We start from the raw sequence: 21,327 nt of genomic DNA on the forward strand, positions 1-21,327 counted from the left end.
ACGAGTGAGAGTGGGGTTGGTCATGGATATTCTCATGGGTGTTGTTCGGCCGTAGCCACGAGGCCGGAGGCCGAGTGGCGCAGGCAACAACAGCCGTGGGAATATCCATGACCAATCCCACGATCACGAGTGCTATATTGCTTTTATACAACAATTCTACGACAAACTAAGTAATATGAAAACACCCCATTATTGTTTAAAAATGTTAATTTCGACATCGTTCTTACGCATCAAAAAATAGTTCCCTTTTCAATAGACAGCGTCTTGGTTGCTAGGTAACCAACATTCCAGACCCCTCATTACGGGTCTTTGTGGTTTAAGTGTATTCTTGAAAGAAATGTTGAAATCACATTCATATCTAGGTTTGCTGCATGCATGTTACAAGGACACTGGGCCATGTCATGTAAGGGACATGGTACTGCAAAAAAACGGAAACATAGTCTACATTGCAGAACCACTCAACTTTATTAATGTATAGTGAATAAATGTTACACTACTGTGCACAGCCTGACGTGACGATGCTAGCACGTTAGCAGCGGTTAGCTAATTATGCTAACGTTAGTTATCTACAAGTCTCCTCCAAGTGACAATCATATTATACACAATGCTGGCAATGCTGAGAACAATTAGCATCCTCGTTTATCTTACATTGAGTTGACGGTGTGGCTTAATCCACAGATGTGGTGAAGCACTGTTTCGTTATGGTTTGCTAAGGAGTAACCCATTGCTTGAAATAGTGGAGAGCTGGGTGTCAAATCTTCGTGATTGTATCGTGGAGTGATTTATTATTAGCTGTGCTGAGTCTGAGTTGAAATGTCCAGGGATATTCCAACTCATGGAACGTCTCTCGGCCAATCAGAAACAAATAAATAGTTCCATAGAACCCAATTGTTGTATAATCCATTTTAAAACTACAAAAAACAGAGGTCGTAATTCGTCCGCCGCTCACGGCCCTCGAACACGCCATCTCGACACACACCAGCATGGGAATCGAACGCTCTAACCACTGAGCTAAAAGCCCAGGCTTCCAACTCAGAGTGGTTAGAAGCATTCTTAAGGTTAGGGGTGTGAGGATTTACACAGGCAACTAGCATGCTAGCTCAGTTCCCCTCCGTTACACAAATGGTTATATGTAAGATTGATGACATCATGTAAACGTAACAATTATAGTATTGCCATAATTACATTAATTTCACATAATTTGCAGTGTATTTCTATAATGCTCCAGCATTAGCATGAATTATAGGAACCCTGTAACTTAAGGTAAAGGCCATATATATTATACAGACCTATGTACAGCACAGAATGTAAGATAACAGCCTCATCATAGATGACTGCCTTGTTTTGGGTAATCACAGGGAGAATGTGCGCCAGTCTGTGACTGGGAACATAATACAGTTCATGAAATCGCTTGCTGCAGCTGTTGAGGATTTAGTCAGACCGAGAACTGAAATGCAAAAAAAGAAAAACAAGGAAACAAACAAGAGCAAATAATACAACCAATCATGTGCTCCATGACACCACCATCATTTTACATCACATTCCAATTACCACAAATGCATCACTCATCTTCACAGTGGGATGGTCAGTTTTAATGCGTCAGTCTTTCTATATTTCCTTAGGTGGCGGATGATCTCATTGCTGCCCACTGAGTGGCAGGTCCAGCTTTGGTATTAGCCCTTGCTTCTCTGCCAACCACCCCCCATGTCACAGCCAGGCTGCAGAAGCCTTGAAGGTTAACTGCTTTCAATAACACAGTCTCCATTCAGCTCACAAAATCTCATTGTCAGGCACATAAAGGCAGAAGTGAGCAGCTGCTCCTTGTGATAGCAAAGTTGTCCTTATGAGTAAACACACTCGGAATGAGCCAAAGGCACCCTCGCTTTCTTTGTCCTCTCTCTCTCTCTCTCTCTCTCTCTCTCCAAGATGGACTGATGATAGGGTTGTGTTTTAATGGAAGTTTAAGTCAGTTGCAGCACATCAGACAATGTGCTGATTGGTAAACACAAAAGAGGGCAAATGATGGCGATGGCCCGCTCTTCTCCCCTTGACAAAGATTGTGTAAGAGAAACAATATTTGTTTCCTTGAAATCAAGCAGCCTGATGAAATTCGGCGAGGTCTGCCTAGGTTATCGTTGCTCAATCCACATGGACCATGCCCCCCCTTACAACAAATCCCCCCTTAATGCTCATTCAGAGAGGTATAAGCCCCAACAAACTCTTGATTACTTTTGGACATGCATGGTTTTGTAATTCCACATTAATGCCGGTGACACGTTTGTAATTACAGGGAAGCCTGCACACAACAGCGCAAAGCATTTGGGTGATTTAGCACTGCTTCACAGTGTGGAGGCCCACTTGAGCACAGCCTGTTACAGCCTGGCAAATGCACAGCCTTGCTCAGAAATGAATATTCAAATGCATGCTTCACCCCCTACCCCCTATCCCTTTCCAGGAGTCACACAGAGTATGAATGTTTACAGAGGGGGGGCACCCTGGTTTACAGCTGTTTGAAGGTTGGTGTACATAGATGTCCCTTGTGGATGGATAGATATGATCTATTCCTCTCTATGAATAGTACAGCGGTGTTCTTCCTTGTCATGAAGTGCTTAAAAGAAGGAATTGCCAATCCACTCACCATATTATTAAATTGTTTTTCATTAAACCGAACTTAAATTCAATTGATTTTCAGTGAACCTACACTAAAAGAATGATATGATAAAGAATGGAGGCTCACTAATCATTTGGGACTTACACCAAGACACCTTCGGCCTATTTCACATTGTTAAAAGTCTGACTCCAAAGTTTTGCCAAAGTTATGAGACATCCCCACCCCCATCCTCTATACCCTCATGGTAATTGTTTGTGTTTGTCTGCCGCTGCATAAACTGACGCCATCACTGCACTGCCACCACCACCACCCCTCTGACCCCCCCCCTCTGATTTAGCTGCTGGTGGAGGAGAGAGCACTGTAATCTGCGGTCGGCAGGCCCACAGCGCTCCAGCAAATGGGCTCATTCATTCAGCTGCTGGGGTAGCAGGTATCCATCCATTAGTGGCCCATGAGGGAGGGCATCCATTGTGCGCTTGGAGCTCTTTCAGTCCTGGTGATTCATGCCGATGGGAGAGTTCCAGTTGGATTACCAAATTTTTTTTTCTGTGGCACTTCAAAATGTATGTGAAATATGCAAAGTTTATAAATAGTGTATATCCTGGTTGAAATAGTTTAAGCAGCCTAAAATTGTGAGAGTTGAAATTGAAGTTGAAATGTATGTAAATGTTCCCTGTTCATTAACACCTCAACAATTAAACAATTAAACATCACAACTAGAGGAGGTGATTTCTCACTCCCTTAGTTGTAGTTCATAAATGAATGATAATTTCCATCACATTAATAACACGTCTAACAAGTGCAGGGAAGAGGTAACTGTTCCAGACTCTGTTTGACTGTTTTAGCCTCTGCACAAAAGACTCAAAAGTCCACAGAGGTGATCTCTGGTTTCTTGATTAACGTTGCAGCAAATATCTGTTCCCTAACAAATAATTTGTTTCCTTTAATAGACTGCTCTTCTGTACAAGCCACCAGCTGTTCCAACAAAAGCAAATTAACCTGGAATGTAGCGTCCCTATGGATTGCCCAAAATAGATGTGTTTAAGACTGGAATGAGTGGTTTGTGCCCCTAAGCAATGGCTAAGTCATATCTGAGGGGAATTATATGATCGAATCTAAATATGTAACAGCTCAAAGCTGCAGGCGTATTATTAAAATGTGATCCAAACATTAAAGAATTTTGATGACCGGTAAAAAAGGAAGTCACTGTTAGTTAAAGGCAAGGAAGCTCAAGTAGGGATTTCAGAGAGGCAAAGCAATGTTACTTTTTGTGAACTTTTTTGTCACTGTAGGGGGGCTGTGGGCGTGTGAACCATCAGTAAGGTAGGGGTACTTTTGAGTACAGTAACCACCCTTAAAGTGACAGACTAACCAAAAAAAAAACTACATAAGAAGATTTAATTAATACACTCGTGTGAACTGCCTTCTTCTGGTGCCACAAATGCATGCAAATCCATTCATAATTAGGTTTAAAGATTTCCATTTCATGGGATGACCAGACTTCAAATAACTCCATTTTATGTTTTAATCAGATTTCAACTGGGATATTAATTTGAAGGACATTTATTAGCATGAAGTATATTTAGGATTAGGGAGACATTGATAAATTAAATAAAATTAAACCATTACAGATGTGTATTCATCTTCAATGTTAAAAGCAGGGCTATTGTTAAAGGGAAGTATTTTGCCACACCAATTAAAAGGGCTGTAACCTCCACAGCCACACACCAGATGAATTGTGCTCATTTCCTTTTCTGGCTCACTGTTTATATTTTATTATACAGTTAACTTGCCACTTCAACTTCTTTCACACAACTTGCGTGATGCACAGCAGCACATCCCAGATACTCTGAGATGCAACCATACTGTGTCCAACTTAATTTTCAATTTTGAACCGCATGTAGTCAGAACTTACAATGTTGTACAAAGTTCACGTTGTATTCATTTCTCAAGAGTTACACGGTCATGATCTCACCAAAACGATGTGTTGGGAATGGGATCCATCTATGGACGTCATAAAACTGATGCATCCAGGCCAGTACTACAGTCAAGTATGATTTTAACACTATGGGCAGCATTTGTGAGGAAGAGCTCATAAGTGATTGCAATTAACTGCAAAACCTCTCTTCAGAAATAGACGGGCCATTAAAATACTAACCACAGATGGCAATGACATACAGAGCTTGGCTTCCGATTTCACTTTAAGATGCAAGATGCTCTCATGTTGTTGCTAGTATTTTGTCAGCATTTCTTATAAAAAATCTTTTGAAAGCTGCAAAAGGTATTTACTGTAGACTTGGGCTATTACTATTTAAGTCTGTTACTTTTTCATTTCTAGATGAGAAGAAAACAGTTCATAACAGATGGTGATAAACATCTAAGCAAACATTCAGGGACAACGGTCATACATTTCCCTGATCATGAAATTACACCATTAACATGCTACAGTGGTATAGCAATGGTGTGCTTTAAAACTGGCAGTACACCAATCAGCCATAGTAGATCTTAAACCCATGTAAAGGAAAGGGTTAATGTACATACCAGACCACTCGGACCTAATCTTCCTTTCCTGTCCACTGGCAATGAATGGATTTTTGTGTTCAGCAAAGGAGCCCGGAAAGGAGAATAAATGACTGAAATAAATACTTCCACATAACAACAGACCAAATAACTAAAGTTCAGACAGTGACTAGTGTCTTGACATTAACAAAACACATGACAAACATTTTGACATTATGCTATACATTCATGGATTGTATAGGTTACATAATAGCCTACAATCATGTTTTGTGTAGCACTACTTCTGAAGAGCAAGCCATGCCATGATTAAAATCCTTTGGGCTGGGAGACACAACTCAAACGATGACTCAAGAGCTCCATCCTCTGGCTGATCCCAAATGCAGTAGACTACTTTCATTTCACAGAATCTTTTTACCATCACATATTAGGCCCATGAGATATTTATTTTCTCTGTTTCAAGTCACAATCAATTTTAACACATATGAACCCAAATAACACTAAGCAATTTTTAAGCTTGCCAAGAAACAGCTGGTGATGCTCCGACGCTGCCTGTGTCATCATCGAAGTCGTGTCTGATAACAGAATGTAAAGACCAACTTGTCTCCATGAGCCATACATCTCGTTTTTCATTTCCCTAATTAAAACCTGTTGAGGAGTGAATTATTTTCCTGGTTCCTTCTAGAATTCTACGCAAACAATCTATAGTTTCAGTGTTCCTTATGGACCCTTTCAACAAGGTAAACAAAAACAATGCTTGAACGTTCTATTTGGGCCCCAATCTACTTCCTCTGCATTAAGATAACATATGGAATGTTAAAACGGAAGCCTTGTGGGGCCAACTATGATGCTGATAATGGAACTCTCTTGAAAGGGTCCATAAAGTCTATGGGGAAAATCTCTGAGGATAATTGTGACATCATAACGTGGAACTCTCGGTTCGCGAACATTCTAATCACATATTTGTGACCGTACTCCTCAACAGGTTAATTACTGCTGAAAAGACCAGCCACAAAATCTACTAAGGACAAATGCAAATTTGATATCCACCTTGTGAAGGACGTCTGTTGATCTGTTTGGAGTCATATCAGCCAAATGGTTTGGACGACTGACCACAACTCAATGGAGACAATCCAGAGGAACCTTGTTGCATGCATATGAATGCATGTCCTTAATGTTGCATGAGACAATATCATTCAGTGATTGGTTCCCATTTACTAGGTAAATTGCTGTGATAAAATCTTCAAAAATGGTTATTGAAATGAGAGAAAACTTTATATGTAGAAAAGGAACAAGGCCACAGTTATTCAATCTTTCAATATGAAAGATTTCACACAATCTTCCGCTCTTCAGCTATGTATGCAATTAGGCCTCTCTTTCCTCAACCTCTTTGAGTCATTCAGTCACATTTCTGGCTGACTCACTGCAAAATGACAGGCTGAGAACATGTATCAGCTATTCACAATGAATAGATCTGAAATACCTACAACTAACTGCAGAGCTGATCATGCAAACCACATTATAAATTTAATTGTTGAATTTTACTATATGTGAATCTTTCCAGATCATTTTATATTTTACATGTCAAAGAGAGACATACAGTATCTCCTCGAACCAGGAGCAGGTGACCATGGAATCATTTGTCAAAAATCAAATGATATGATGATAAATGTTTGATTCCTATTCAAATATTCTATGGGCTACAAATGGCATGATCCACATTTATCTCTTTTTGAACAATTTTGCCAGAAAAAACAGTTCAGCAGATTCTTTTCTGCTCGCCTTTGGCTTAACTGTCTTTACTTCTTTAAATATTTCTGCAAGTCCCTGTTGGAGTTTCCAGGTGAGACCTCCATCCCAGCACTTGCAGACAAGGCAGCCTCCCGGCGTAAGCACCTTGTCAGAAAGGTCCAGCAAAGAAAGGCACATGGTGATCAGTCTCTCATGGTCCATCTCACGGAAACCTGAGGCGTTGGGTGCCATGTCACTTAGGATGACATCAGCAAGACCACCTGGCAGGAGCCTCTGAAGCTCCACATGGGTGGCAGGGCTGGTGATGTCCTGATTGGTCAGGAAGTGTGCACCGTCGACAGGGGCAATATGCAGGAGGTCGACTCCGATGACAAACCCGCAGGGCTGTTCAGGATCTGCGACAGACAAAGACACCTGATAAGAATGGAAATTGTATTATAGGAGGATAACTCACAACTATATGGTCATCATCAAAATTAAACTAGCCTACAATGAATATAGGCGACATAGCCTGCAAAAGGATGCTTCTGAGGAGGAATACACAAATAAAACAGTGACCAAATATACTTTTTGATGGTAGGCTAAATAAAACAGTGTTGGTATTCCATGAATGAACATCTGAGTGGATCCTTACTTTCCCCGGTTGCATTTACTCTTTGCACAGCAACTTGACTCCATGCACCAGGAGCTGCACCGCAATCTACCACACTAAGGCCTGGTCTCAGAATCTTGTGCTGGTCATCTATCTCCAACAACTTGAAAGCGCTCCTGCAGCGATAGTTTTGAACGTGAGCAGCTTTCACAAAAGGATCCTTAAGTTGCCTGACAATCCAGCGTTGGTCAGCCGGACTCTTTCCCTTTAGATTTTGAGGCGCCTTCTTCAGTGTAGTAGCAGATGTTTGGATACACCTTCTATGGAGAAGCACTGAGTGTTTCCACATAACTAAATGCTCTTGTGGTAATAACCATATAGACAGTAACATAAAGGAAATAACTTGTGCCAGTCTGTCTCGTCAAAATGTGCTTGACTGTTGTTGTCCCAGGAAATGACATTTACAAGGAAACACGCCTTTTGCATCAATGATGCACTCAATTTGCGCAGTCGGTTGATTGCCGATCTGCGGTATCTCGACAACACACCAAAGTTCATTTTAAATCCACAAATAAAAAACACACACATTAAATATCTCCCTTGTATCCTTAAGTATAAGGCCTTCATGTGCGTGACAAATGACTAAGTAATCAATTATAAGAAGTACGATTATCCTAGTCGGTCATATTTAAGTGTAACACCACAGATCTGTACAAGTCGCGATGGTCTTGAAGTGCTTCTATTCATCTGGCATGGGTCGTTCACGTTTTCTATAATATGACCGGGTATCATTTCCATCATACCCTACTGTAGGCTACGTTTAGTCAGAACTAAAAGATTTACGTTTTGAAGAAAGACAATCTAAACACCGTACAACTTTCAGTGAATCCGTGAGTTAAATGACCGCACAGATGAATCCTTTTGTCTTGACAGTCGCATCACATGTTTGGACTCACGCCGGAGGAGTCACCGAACTTCTGAATGTTGTCAGTGCTAAAGTAGGCTAGAATGAGAGAGCCTATGTTAGCATTTCACAACGTTAGCTGCTAGTCTCTACCAAAGGAGCCAGCCTTTAACTCCTCTATGTGAGATTATGTATGATCAATCAGAGCCAACAGTTAGCATTACACAAGATATTGTTGTCAAAGCCCATGTTTAGGTTTCTACAAGTGCACCATTCTGTATTTCCCTTACAAAAACGAACTTAAGGGACGTAAAACTGCATTTGCAGGTTTTCTGAAGTACAATGCCGTGCAATAATATTTCCATGTCCATAATATTGCATTTCCTGCATATTAACTGCAACTAATTCCTCCAAAACTCCAGTTCTGATACTCTGAAATGTCAGTTTTGACACTTGAAGTAGTGTAGTTGTTTTGTTAGGGTTTGACCAGCTGTTCTTGTTCTCCAGGGATGTCATGTTCACCTCAAAGCTTTTGACCCTTGTCTTGGTGGTGCAGCCAGGAAGGGTGTTACTGGGCATGAAGAAGAGGGGGTTTGGAGCAGGTAAATGGAATGGATTTGGAGGAAAAGTGCAACTAGGTGAAACCATTGAGCAGGCAGCCCATCGGTGAGAATCAATGCTCCTTTTCTACTTTAAACTGTTACTCCAGAACATTTTGACCAGCTCTCCTCTTAGCTGACGATGGCTGTCTTCAGATGAAACTGTCATTTATTTATGTCTTGACAGAGAACTGTTGGAGGAAAGTGGTCTCACTGTGGACACACTGGACAAGATTGGAAACATCAAATTTGAATTCATTGGAGAGACAGAATTATTAGATGTCCACGTATTTAGAGCAGACTCATTCCACGGAGAACCAACAGAATCAGATGGTATTTACCAGTTTTTTTGGGGGGGCGGTTCATCAGTGTAACATACATTTGGACCAAGGATGTGGATTCCTTTTTTAAAAATTCCAATTCTCCATTTTGCCCCCACAGAAATGAGGCCTCAGTGGTTTGACTGTGACAAAATCCCCTTCAGTGAAATGTGGGCAGATGACATTCTATGGTTTCCCATGATGCTTCAGAAGAAAAAATTCCTTGGTTATTTCAAATTTCAGGGCCATGATTTGATTGTGGAACACAAGCTTGAAGAGGTAAATGAGGTTTCATGAAATCACGTTGTACAGTACTCCATCCTTTCTATTTTGGGCCAAATGAATTAAGTGTAGAGTAGAAATAAGTTGTCTGCTCTCTTTTGTTTATCAGTGAACTTTGACAGTTTCTGTTGCCACTGTTTTGTGCTGTGTAAAATCTTACATATTTCTGAATCAAGATATAGAATGTACAGAACATTATTCTTTTATGAGCCCTTTTGAGATGAGCACAAAGGCTCCAGAGTGTTTAACTTCAGGACTCAGCTGTGTTTTGGTCAGTTTAAGGCAATACTTACCAATGTGCCTACAAGGCTGTGCTATTATTTATGAGTAAAACTGTTACTGTGGCTCCAAAATAATGTTTAGAGCGCTGAAGACGAAATGGCACAGGACCAATGATTTAAATGATAAAATGATATACTATTAGAAATAGACTTTTCCCTATGCTCATCAGACACTACCTAATCTGATTCATTTGAAATAATGCTCCATGTTTCATTTAAGCTTTCACAGTTGTTTGAGTAGCTGGTTTCATGTTAAAATAGATGTCTGTAGATGGGTAATAATGTTTTTAATCTTTGAATAAAGTCGACTAATTTCACGTGGTACATTTTATTTAGGGATTAGGTTTTGTTCTGGAGAAAAATGAATCTGCGTAGCAGGTTAATACATATCTGGCAGCTCACAATGGTACAGAATGAAGCAAACAGCAGTACTTTTTAAACATGATTTTCTACTGTAATGGAGTGTCTCAAAGTGTAAGCATTGAATCTTTTAGAGGAATGCAGTTTGCGGTAACACATTTGGCAACAGGAGAACACAAAAACACATCATGGATAATAGTTCCAGTTGACCAGAAACAAAAAAGTGTGAGATGAACATAATGTCATAAAGAAAATGGCATACCGCTAAATCAATACTTCAGCCTAAAACTACAGCAAAACAAATCAGTGTTAGATTTTAACCTTTCCTAGACAAATAGGTTAATGAGGCATGCTTATGAGGCAAGCAGTGAGAATAAAGATCAACAATTAGCATACCTTAAACACCATTATGTCATTGTGTTTGAGAACATATCAAGTGTCTCATATTCTAACTCCCGCTCTAACTGACCCACTTGTCAATGATGCCAGTGAAAAAAACAGGCGTTGCAGACAGTTGCACATTAAAAGTGTTTTAACCTGAGACTGAGCATCTATTGACCCTGAAAACCTCTAGTCTGTTCTGGCCTGAAACAGTTCTTTGGCACTGTGTTTTGGAAACTAACTCTCGCTATATACAGTATGCTGTGAACATGAACATATTGGGAAATGAAGTGAATGCATGGAATTTCTAGGCTCAGGCATAGCGACTACAGAGGGGATTCACAGTATCGAAGTGTCCTACAATGTGCAATGCGAAAGTAGGAAAAATCCCTTAATAGAAATCACTAACTAAGAGATGAACAACTTTTTGACTATTGCCAGCTGTTCTTAGAAGTCTATTAAACTTCAAGTCAACTTCATTCAACAGGGAACTTCAGGAATAATATTTAAAATAGAAATTAGTTTTTGTGCAGAAACTAATGGAATGCTTGAATTTCTTAGACATATTTCAGTTTTGTTTCTGTGCAAAAAAGTAAGGAGTGGAAGCCATCACAACACTGCCCCCCTCAGGTTCAGGGGTAAAACAAACAACAACAAAAAAACAACAAATTCAAAAATATTGCACCATCAATTATTAGTGTGTTTTAGGAGTACATCATAGTCAATACAATTGTAGTACACAGTGTTTCAGTCCTTCCACTAAATGCACATGGAACACAATCCAAAACAATGCTGAATACACAACAAATGTATTAGCAACATATATTGAAAATACATCAAACTAAATCAAACTGTGTCCTGGGCATGTTAAAACATCAGACATTTTCAGGGGACACGAACATTCTGTTACCAGAAAAACATCCTGGTGAAAATCCCTTCTGTATCAGTATTATTTGTGCAATATTAAATTAAGGCATCATTTAAGGACTTTCGCACTGAAGACATTTTAGTTATGAAACTGTGTTACCATCATGTCAATAAAAACATGATTTCACAGAGTGTGAGTGCTGTCTTTTTCTTCAAAAATGTGTCCTTCATTTCCCAAACACCTTCGTCTCCCTCTCCTTGTGACTCAACGACAGAGGCCCAGGAAGGCACTTCCACTGATCATACACTTGGTTATCAATTAAGGTTAGCCAAGGCACAGGGTGTGAAGGAATGTAGTGTTGCTCTGGGCTAGCACCTGCTGGGGAGTGCCCAAAGTGTTGTCATGTGAACACACCAGCACAAGATGCTGGGCACCACCTCTCTTCGTGTCTCCTCCTATGCTGTTTACTTGGGTGAGAGAGGTGGAGACTGGAGACCATTACTGCCCCCAAACAGGCAGCTCAGCTTTGGATGGAGATCACTCCAAACCTCACCCATCTAGTTGAGAAAAGGGGGGGGGGGGAGGCAGGTGTGTTTATCTTCATACAAAGCCTGTTTAGTCTACAAACCACAGGTGCTTCATTCCATTCTTGTCTTCTAATCTAAAAGTAATAAAACTACTTGCCCAAATACAGTATATCACTGAAACCATGGCCTCAAAACTCAGAAATACTTGTGGCAAGGTTTTAACCGGAGCACTGGCTTAAAGTGATAAGTTCTGAACATACATTATAAAAGGTATAATAATAAACAGTAAAAATTGGCAGGTCTTCAGCAGACTATTTTATCCAGAGATGTGGATTGGCAGACATCTGGTCAATATTTGTATTCATGGGGTATTGAGCTAAAGCTTTTGGCAGCGCTGCAGCTACCCCTATGCCATATCGGATACCTTTACCTGTTACCTTTAGAAGAATGTCTCACCTCTCTGTGTCCTTGCACCTGGGAGTTCACAAAGGCACCCAGGATGTGAGAGGTGATGGTCAAGTATGTGAAGACCAGCTGGGTCTCTTGATGGAGGCAGAACAGGGAGAAGTAGTTCCTAAGCTCCATGGTCTGGATGGCATTCTCTTGCTGTAACACAGAAACATAAAAACACATGTTGCAATGGCCCATGTTCTTTCTACAGCCAGGAGGTGATCATGCACTCAAAGTGAAGTTGATGGTGTTTCAATGTAGTGTAAGAATAGCATGAGATTGCACAGCCTAGTTAGACTTGTATTAATGTTTAGATGTGTATTAATAGATAGTGTATGGATATAGTGCATGGCTTAATACAGACACACAGTACAGTTTGCTGGAAAAGTACTGAAGTTCAAGTAGAATTCCAGCACTTTACTTCAAACAGTCTGTGGCAATCCAGTCAGCCTTTTGTAGCTATTGCATCAGATGCGTGTGGGACTGATGCCTGTGTGTGATCAAAGTGCTGTGAGTGCTAGAAACCCATCTGTTGTCTTAATGTCTGCACATTCATTTCAGTGTGCATATTAAGCAAAATGCATGGGAATATATGTCTGGAGTTCATTTTATGTACACAGGTATTTACATGTTTACGTGTGTGTGTGTGTGTGTGTGTGTGTGTGTTGGGCCCCAGCCGTGTGGCGCAACTGGCTTCGATTCCTGCCCCGTGGTCCTTTCCAGATCCCTCCCCGACTCTCTCCCACTCGCTTCCTGTCAATCTCAACTGTCCTATCGCAGGCATAAAAAGCCCCAAAAATATATTAAAAAAAAGAAATCTGTTAAGACTGTGCTCACCTGTATGATGCGTGACTCCAGCTGTTCCACTGACACCTGTTCCTTTGGCTGCACAGTGGCACTCATCATCTGCCTCTTCATCACACTGTACTTCTGCAGAGCACGCTGGTGCTCGTGCAGCACGCCCTTCTCATGCCGCTCACACAGGTCCTGTTGGCCACACAACCCACCACACAGGACCACAGTTACAAAAGGGCAAACAGCCCTTTAGCACAGGAAGGAACAGCTATTTTTTAAAGTGATGACATTTTAAAGCAACACAATGTAGGTCTTTTGCCTTAAAAGATCAGCTTCAGCCTCATATACAATAAGAAACATGGCTTGCCTGGAGTGCCTGATACAGCACTATGAACCATTGTTTTTGTGGGTAGGAGCATATTCCCCTTTCCGTTGGTTTTAGATGAGTTTGGTAATCCCTTAATATTAAGAGGTAAATGGGAACCCAATATGTTGAAAATTGACACAAGGCGGAATTCTTCAGTGTTCCTTGTATCTCTGATGATCACAAGCTACAGTAAGTCTATTTTATGAGTAATCATAATTTTATACTACTGGTAAAAGTGTGAATTACATACACAGATTATGAAGGTAATACACTGGGGTGCTACTGCATGTGTCAAGAACATGGTCTTCTGAATAGTGATAATTAACAGTTTAAGAAGATGGAGAATTATTCAGTGAAATCAGCTGGGCTCAGAGTAGAGATGGACCAAAACACAGCAGGAGTTCAGCAACAACTAAAAGGACTACAAAATCACCACTTTACAGAGTTTTATGACAACTCGGATTTTTGTCATGCAGACTCACTCTGTAGGACTGAAGCAAATCCAGAAAGAGATTCAGTTTTTCCACCACATCATCCTCCTCTCTTCTTCCCTTTATTCGAAAGAAAATGATTAAAAAAAAATAATAGTCATTTTGGGCAGGCAGAGTCCCTCTGAATCTGTCCACTGGGGATTGCTTTTGAGCTGCTTCTGGTCAGCTCTCTTTACCTGCTGAATAGCTTTGTCAGCAAGCAGCCCAAACTCCACCGACAGGCCTTTGATAGACTGTCTCAGGGACCCCCAGGTGCTTTGTGACGAAGCCAGAGGAGGGATGGGAGAGGTATCTGTCCCCAAGGTACTGAAACAGACAACAATTGACACGTTGGAATCTGTAACTAATTGGACACATGTGGTGGAAAGTACTTTTGGAGAGAAAGAAGAAAAAGACAGAAATGACTGAAACACTATTATGCCCAAGCCATTTTCATGTTCAGCTGAGATAGGCACATTCACTTGCTATTCTGAAGCTCCTTGTGCTGACCAAAAGCAAAAACTAAGAGAAAAAAGATCTATTCTGGACTTTGTGGAATGGTTCCAAGGAATGTCAATTTGATATTCAAAGTCCTCCAAAAACAGAGCATAAAAGTAGGTTACCTCTTTTGGCTGTAGCCAAGCAGTATGAATACTGTATAAATACATTTGACCAGTTTGCACACTTTAACCTCACAAAATCCAAGCTGTTTGCATGTCTAGGTACCTGAGCTCCTTCCCGAACATGAGCAGATCCGTGGCATTCTCCTTGGAGCGCTCTGCCATCCTCTCGGCCCGATCCCGCAGCTTGTGGAAGCTGTTATGGATATTTTTGATCAGTTCTCTGCTGGATGAAAACTGGGCCTGGATGTCAGCTGGAAGATAGTCCTGCAAGGTAGTACATACACAGGGCTCACTGGGAATACTGCACAAGCTGTTTAGTAATACAGCATGGGCATGATGTCATTCGAAATGTAAACTGAATGACTCAAACCTTTGCTTGAGTTGCATGTCTGCATGTTAAAAACTCATCCCCCATTTTTTTGTATGCATCACGCAGTTTGGTTTGGACATCCTACAAGGGCAAAACAAATGTCAGACACACTAGCTGCTCTTTGCTTTGTATCAACTCATTTGGACATCATGGTAACAATGTAGAGCCAGTATTCACACATTATGCTGCCCTATGATACTTCCTTCAGAATACTTAGCCTAGTTGTCCTTAAAAAGTATAAAGGCTGCAGTTCAAATCCAATACACTTTTATGTCAAATTCAGAAAACTGCTCTGTATGGATCTCTCCATTCAGTGTGTGTGTGTGCTAAAAAACATGAACACAGTCCTGGCTCTGTAAACGCAAAACAAACATAGTGGCTCGGACCAAGCTGTAAACAATGCAGCAAATGAACACACTGTGTCAAGAAATGCGGAAGGAAGTGGTGTGACTTGATTAGCAGTGGAGCACAAAAATCATAACCTTTAGCCAAATTACACTCTTCCTTTAAAACCTGAGAGTAATCATTCAAACTGCCTTGGCCTTGTAAAGCCCAATGAAATGTTTGAACTTTGTGTTAAGATGTTCTCTATCTTCTAAGCTTCTCCATCTCAGATGTGTGGGGAGAGAGGAACAGGGGGAACGCACCGAACCATTGAAGGTCAGGAAGGTCTTGAGCAGCTCATCCTCTGAGAAGAATGGATGCCGTGCCACCAGGTTGATGAACCTCAACAGGGCACGCCGTCTGCCCTCAATGAACTCCCGCTCCGATGTGGAGGTCAACACTGCCGGAAAGGGTCAGTGGTGGAGGAGAAAGAGTTTTAACTTGACTCAAATACGTGGACGGCATAAGGAGTACTAGGTTTTAGTTTAATACCATATCAGCACCTATGGCTGACAAACACAACGTCCAAAATTAAACAAGACAAAATCTTGCATATAAGAGTTCTTTCTCTGCAGCACATGGGGGTACAAGCACAGCTAGAGAATCTTGTGTTCCTTTCTCCATAAAAAGCTGTGGACAAGAAGCCGCAACCAGAGTGGGAGATTTTATGTCAAAATGCAAGGACTAAAACATTGTAATCTGTGGGTGTGTGATTATATGCCTTTGCTTGCTGTTGTTTTTTTGACATCTGTGAACTCATACCTCCTTTCAGCATTCTCTTGGGTGGCAGTGCAGGCACCATTCTGTAGGCAAACCTCTGCAGCATAATCTCATGGAAGACGTCAAAGTCGCTGTATCGACGGTAGACCGATATTTTGAAGCGCTGAAAGGGTAACAAATCGGCTGTCACATCCCATGAAGCACACTCTGTCAACATTGCACTTGGCTGCGTTTTTTTTTCGGCTGCGGAGACAGCTACACACAGAGTCAGCTAGCACACATTCAGCCGTAGCCGCTTTGATTGTGAATGCTCAGTGCACAGAAACAACTAGATGCCTGTCTGTGCGCTGAGGCAGCGTGCCTCTGCTCCACAAACTGGGAACACATGGTGCAGTAGCTCCCCTCCGTGCCAGTCTGGGACATTTTAAAAACACTAAACAGATACAAGGAAAAAAAGGAAGCACTGTAGAGGGCAGAAATTCCCTAAAGCTCTGGGGACTTTCTGCCACCAACACAGACAATAGGAGTGAAAAATACGCAGAATAGCTGAGGGGTTTTCCAAGAACTTGAATTAGTAAGAGTAAGCGGCACACCTCCTAAAGTAAGAGCCCTGTGGCTTTGTTTGGCAAGGGGAAGGAAGCCTTGTATCCATTCTGTTGGGTCATGGCCACTCACACTTACCCAGGCACTTCACTAAAACACGCTCTTGGAATAACCCCCTGGTTTCACCACACAAAAAAACTACCATCTACAATAGAAAAGCGTCATTTTTTACTTCAGCAACCCCTATTCAAGCAACTTTGTCAAGTATTATTTTTGACATTTGATCTGTGGTTGTTTATGCAGTACTTACCTGGCTGGTGATCTGATACTCTACATGTTTGAGGAAAAGGCCCTTCTTCTCTGGGATGATCTCAATTTGTATTGTGTCCTTTCCCAACAGTTTGGCTAACGTCTGCGACACAGTCAGAGGGTCCTCCTGAGCAGGCTTCATCTTGAGGCTCATCAGGTCCTTTGGATCACCCAGCAGGGGCTTGGGAAACTCTGTTAGCAAAATATGACAATGATTTTTATTACTCAATTAATACATTAAATGAAACCCTACTAAGTAATTGGTTAAAAAAAGAAAACATTAAAATTCACATAAAATCCTATGTGAAAAAAAGTCATTTGTGATCAGATGTGATCACTGAAAACTGAACCAGGCATTGCTTACATTATGCTGGATCAATAAAGCAAAGCAACAAAATCTGAAGTAAAGGCAAGGCCAGAAGCTGACCAATAATGGTTTCTGTTACAACATAAAGTTAGTCAGCAGCGGTGAAATTAAGTCTGACTTCAACGGCCATCACTTTGTCACTTCCCTTTTTCTGATTCCTTTTTTTTTGTCTTGAATTTTTTGGTCAACTACACAAAATGGCCTTTTTTTATAAAGAAAAAAAACACATGTGCAATGACAAACTAGATAATTAGAAAAAATGCACATGCCTTGTTCCAATACAAACACACTCAAATGGGTCAAATTAAGGTTAAGGCTGACATAATTAACATAAGGCTAACATAATTACAATGCAATATGGGCTGTGTTAGATATGATGAACAACAATAAAACATTCTTAAAAATAAGATTATTAACAAAGAAATTGTCGCTATCCATGTTAAATTTGTAAAGAGAACGTCGAGCTAAAATGAAACATGAAATATGATAGAAGAAAATATGTTCACAGAGAGAGAGAGAGAGAGAGAGAAAGAGAGGGAGGGAGGGAGAGAGAGAGAGAGCATGACACAACTATTTCCAAGCACACACCACAACCATGTTGCCTGCACCTGTAACAATAAAAGCCTAAAGTAGGGTTTGGATTCTCTTCAGGCATTATGGGAGTGAAATAGAGACGAGAGAATCTTTTGACAGCCAACTCAATTTCTAAACACCACAGAATGACCAGGTAAAATATTATTGTTTCAGAAGAAGTATCTTTTATATGTAACAGAATATTAGTCTTAATCCCTGCCAAAAGCATTTTGAAATTGATTTTGCTGAGAAGCATTACACAAGAGCACACAAAATTTAAAAAAGCTGATCTGGCACTTTCTAAGTGACGTACCAAAGGGGTAGAAAGTAGGCGAAAAGCCAGCACAAAAGACACTCCCCATAGAGAACAAATAAGCACAATCCTCAACTAACCTTCTGGTTAATGTATATGAATCACCATATAGGCTACAAGTGAAACCTCATGACTTGAGATTTTACAACCGGGGGTCATTCACCCATCGACTTTACTGTTGACAAAGCTACTTGTTCAACTCGGCTTTTACTACTTGAGGAGTGAAGAGTCATATGACAATAGTAAGAATTATATGACAATAGTAAGAATTCTGCCTCACCTTGAATGCAATTCTCCAACAGCTTAGGACTCGGCTGTTTGCCTTGCTGAGCAAGGGCAATCAGTGCCAGGCCTTTATAGAGTGATAACTTACTGAGAAAGCCATCACTGTTCTCCACGTGATCCGCAATCTGGGAAGGAAAACATAAACATAAACATAAACAACCATTAGCCATGATCTCAAGCACAATAAACTTTCTGTTCACAGAGTTCCATTCTACACTTCTTGAATGAGTACACAAGTTCTTGATCCAGAACTTGATCCAGCATAAACTTGATTCAAACCGACGGCCAAATGTTTAGATTGATTTATCACCCTTTCCTCTTCCTCTGAATATCGTGGAGTGATATCATAATCTAATTACATCAAATTAGGGGACTTCCTCCATGTGATTTCACAGAGTGCTATTTTAGAAAGCTTGGTGACAGACTCACAATATAAATCACAGCCTGAAATGCGTGTTGTGTGAGAGGCACCAAACTGATAATACTCAGAAACACAGACCTTTCTAGAACATGTCACAACCTTCTGATCCCTCTTCAAAATGCAAAACAATTCAGCTTTTATTATACGGATGGCAATCATAAGGAAGCACACTTACTTTCATAATAGCTTGTTAAAAAAGGGGATCTTAGGGGAAAACACAGAACTGTTTAGCGCCAAGCACACACGTGACTTGTACTACTGCTGTTCATCATCGCCAGAGTGGATAAACACATTCTATTTAATGCAAAGTTACCTCCTACCAATAGGTCTACTCATTCTCACTTCCCTTCAACAAATTGGGACATTCACATCCACTGTGGATGTCCCTGATTAGTGCTTCCCTTTGGAATTCTCTACCTTAGGGAAAAAGGGATATCCTGTGACTAGTCCAGTACCAGTAGGTCTAATGACATTCCAGTGCAGAACAGCCTTTAAAACTCAATTACACAACTGCTGAGTAAGCATCTGACTCTGGGAAGGCTGCAGCCCTGATCTAGAATGTATCCCTGATCCAGATCCCAGATCAGCAGATATGTGGGTAGCCCAATTACAACAGATTTACCCGGGGATCCACAACATTAACTGGATTGATCTATCCATCTGTTAATAATGCATGCATGCGCGGAACAGCTGGGCTCACCTGTGTTTGCACAGCTCTAGGGAGGTCTGTTCTGCTAAGGAGTCGCTGAAAAACCAGCACCTGCACTCGCTCGTCTGCTTGGCCGCTGAGGGCTTGATGCACCTCCCTGTAGTATGCAGGCACTGACCCTGTGGTCGGAAGAACAACACATGACATGGGGCTACAGCATGGACTCACCGAATTTGCCTGTTGCAGCTACATGGTGTCCGTCCTGTTTAGATTAGCTTGAGTGTGGCGTAATTCTCCCAGTTTTAAAGTCAGAGGTAGGCCTATCGCACAGTGTATTACTAAGTCCATGTGCTCTCTGCATGTCCTTTCATATCAAGATTGTTCCTTGTGTTTTGTATGAATGAGACTTTAACTAGTTTTCACAGAGTGACAGCCCTAAATGTTCAAATGCAATTTGATATCTTCATTAAGACCTAGAGTAAAAAATTATGGAGAATCTCGTTATCCTCAAAATTCTGCAAAGACTGCAAGCATGTGCAAAACAGACCTCAACAACAACTTAAGTATGATCCTGTGCTAAAACAGGAAACACTGCATTTTCTTCAGTGTCAGCACAGCATATTCTCATCAGATCTGGACAAGAGCAGCACTGACCAAGGCATTTTCCTATACTTTTATTCACCTTTTATTTCCCTGATTACACAAATGTGAAATCCACTAGGTCTTCTATTTTCACTATTTTCTGGATCGAACATCATCCTGCAATGGCCTGCATGTTGTCGTTTTTGAACATTTGTAACGAGGTGTCCTTAGTTTTCATTGGGCCATGTGCGACATTTAACCCCAAAGAAACATTTTTTTTAAGACTGCGTGTGTTCTGACATCCCCTGCCATGAAAACCGAAATAAAAAATAGGCTAGGCAAATAGGCCTAGAATTTTCTTGAGACGTTCTGGGCACATTCTAGCTGAACTACAAATTCTACACTTCTTGGTGAAAGTCCTCTGTGTTCTCTGGCGTTGCTTACTTAATTGGTATGCACTCCCATTCCGTGAGTTTCTTTCGGTTCTACATAAAGACACCATTCTGGCAATAGTTAAATTACAAAGATATATATCACAACTAAGCACAATTGCCTACATTAGGCTATCCCATTTATTTGACAGTCGCTTAACCCTGCGACACTGGACATCTTCGCGCGGGACTGGACTGCCGTGTCTAAACAGGTGAAACTTGTAAAGCAGCTTAATCTTAATATAAAATGTAAGCCATTATAGCTTCATATCGGTGACACTTCAGCGATATAGACATTACTACGGATGCCCCAATACCAAACTACTTCTGTTTTTCATTGACAGTTGTGTTCGTATAGTGACACTGCGCTACCTGCTACAGCCTACAACAAACAATATTGAAGGACTGTTTGTTCGTTGGTCGCCAACAGTTTACTTAGCCTACCAAATATTGTGCTAAAACAAAGTTATCAAAACAGGGGAATGAAGATCCAAATATCATATGATCATTACCTTCATTTAACTCGCCTTCCATAGTTCAGATTGTCATGTGAGTGCGACAGCACCTCCATGTGATTTCCTGGAGAAAATAAAAGGAATTTCCCATTCCTTAAAGTTGTAGCACACTCAGAAGTCAGAAGCCGGGAACAGTTTGTCTCTTGCTTTGAGAACAGTGGGTGGA

General features: G+C 40.9%; 3 protein-coding genes across 5 annotated transcripts; 1 reads left to right on the plus strand and 2 right to left on the minus strand.

Moving 5' to 3' along the window:
* Positions 1-6,630: 6,630 nt before the first annotated feature.
* Positions 6,631-7,972, minus strand: mrm2 (mitochondrial rRNA methyltransferase 2). Of its 2 annotated transcripts, none has more exons than XM_048246277.1 (2): positions 7,515-7,972; positions 6,631-7,275 (listed from the first exon to the last, which is right to left on the minus strand). In XM_048246277.1, exons 1-2 carry the CDS (start codon positions 7,861-7,863, stop codon positions 6,851-6,853), a joined length of 774 nt encoding a protein of 257 aa, XP_048102234.1. In that variant the 5' UTR covers positions 7,864-7,972; the 3' UTR covers positions 6,631-6,850. The 2 variants fall into 2 exon arrangements, with proteins under 2 accessions (XP_048102234.1, XP_048102235.1); XM_048246278.1 differs by having other exon boundaries at positions 6,631-7,294; positions 7,515-7,588.
* A 283-nt stretch (positions 7,973-8,255) lies between these two features.
* Positions 8,256-10,175, plus strand: nudt1 (nudix (nucleoside diphosphate linked moiety X)-type motif 1). Its single transcript, XM_048246638.1, has 4 exons — positions 8,256-8,362; positions 8,884-9,042; positions 9,163-9,308; positions 9,417-10,175. Exons 2-4 carry the CDS (start codon positions 8,891-8,893, stop codon positions 9,590-9,592), a joined length of 474 nt encoding a protein of 157 aa, XP_048102595.1. The 5' UTR covers positions 8,256-8,362; positions 8,884-8,890; the 3' UTR covers positions 9,593-10,175.
* snx8a (sorting nexin 8a) lies at positions 10,171-21,308 on the minus strand. 2 transcript variants are annotated; one of them, XM_048246636.1, is made up of 13 exons: positions 21,159-21,308; positions 19,685-19,812; positions 18,559-18,688; positions 17,027-17,217; positions 16,216-16,336; positions 15,717-15,853; positions 15,070-15,150; positions 14,803-14,963; positions 14,274-14,403; positions 14,089-14,157; positions 13,282-13,431; positions 12,451-12,600; positions 10,171-12,024 (listed from the first exon to the last, which is right to left on the minus strand). In XM_048246636.1, exons 1-13 carry the CDS (start codon positions 21,178-21,180, stop codon positions 11,932-11,934), a joined length of 1,563 nt encoding a protein of 520 aa, XP_048102593.1. In that variant the 5' UTR covers positions 21,181-21,308; the 3' UTR covers positions 10,171-11,931. The 2 variants fall into 2 exon arrangements, with proteins under 2 accessions (XP_048102593.1, XP_048102594.1); XM_048246637.1 differs by lacking the exon at positions 19,685-19,812 and having other exon boundaries at positions 21,159-21,306.
* Between the last annotated feature and the right edge of the window lie 19 nt (positions 21,309-21,327).

The sequence above is a fragment of the Alosa alosa genome, chromosome 6 (assembly GCF_017589495.1).
Source record: "Alosa alosa isolate M-15738 ecotype Scorff River chromosome 6, AALO_Geno_1.1, whole genome shotgun sequence".
Taxonomy (NCBI): Eukaryota; Metazoa; Chordata; class Actinopteri; order Clupeiformes; family Clupeidae; genus Alosa; species Alosa alosa.

Bases quoted from the DNA above. Each gene is read 5' to 3' on its own strand.
- mrm2 (XM_048246277.1), bottom strand. From the start codon at position 7,863: ATGTTACTGTCTATATGGTTATTACCACAAGAGCATTTAGTTATGTGG. The intron at 7,276-7,514 runs GTAAGGATCCAC...TGTCTGTCGCAG, and splicing joins AGTAAATGCAACCGGGGAAA to ATCCTGAACAGCCCTGCGGG.
- nudt1 (XM_048246638.1), top strand. From the start codon at position 8,891: ATGTTCACCTCAAAGCTTTTGACCCTTGTCTTGGTGGTGCAGCCAGGA. The intron at 9,043-9,162 runs GTGAGAATCAAT...ATGTCTTGACAG, and splicing joins ATTGAGCAGGCAGCCCATCG to AGAACTGTTGGAGGAAAGTG. The intron at 9,309-9,416 runs GTATTTACCAGT...TTGCCCCCACAG, and splicing joins AGAACCAACAGAATCAGATG to AAATGAGGCCTCAGTGGTTT.
- snx8a (XM_048246636.1), bottom strand. From the start codon at position 21,180: ATGGAAGGCGAGTTAAATGAAG. The intron at 18,689-19,684 runs GTGAGCCCAGCT...TTTCCTTCCCAG, and splicing joins CTAGAGCTGTGCAAACACAG to ATTGCGGATCACGTGGAGAA. The intron at 12,025-12,450 runs GTGAGACATTCT...TTTCTCAACTAG, and splicing joins AGGTGCAAGGACACAGAGAG to ATGGGTGAGGTTTGGAGTGA.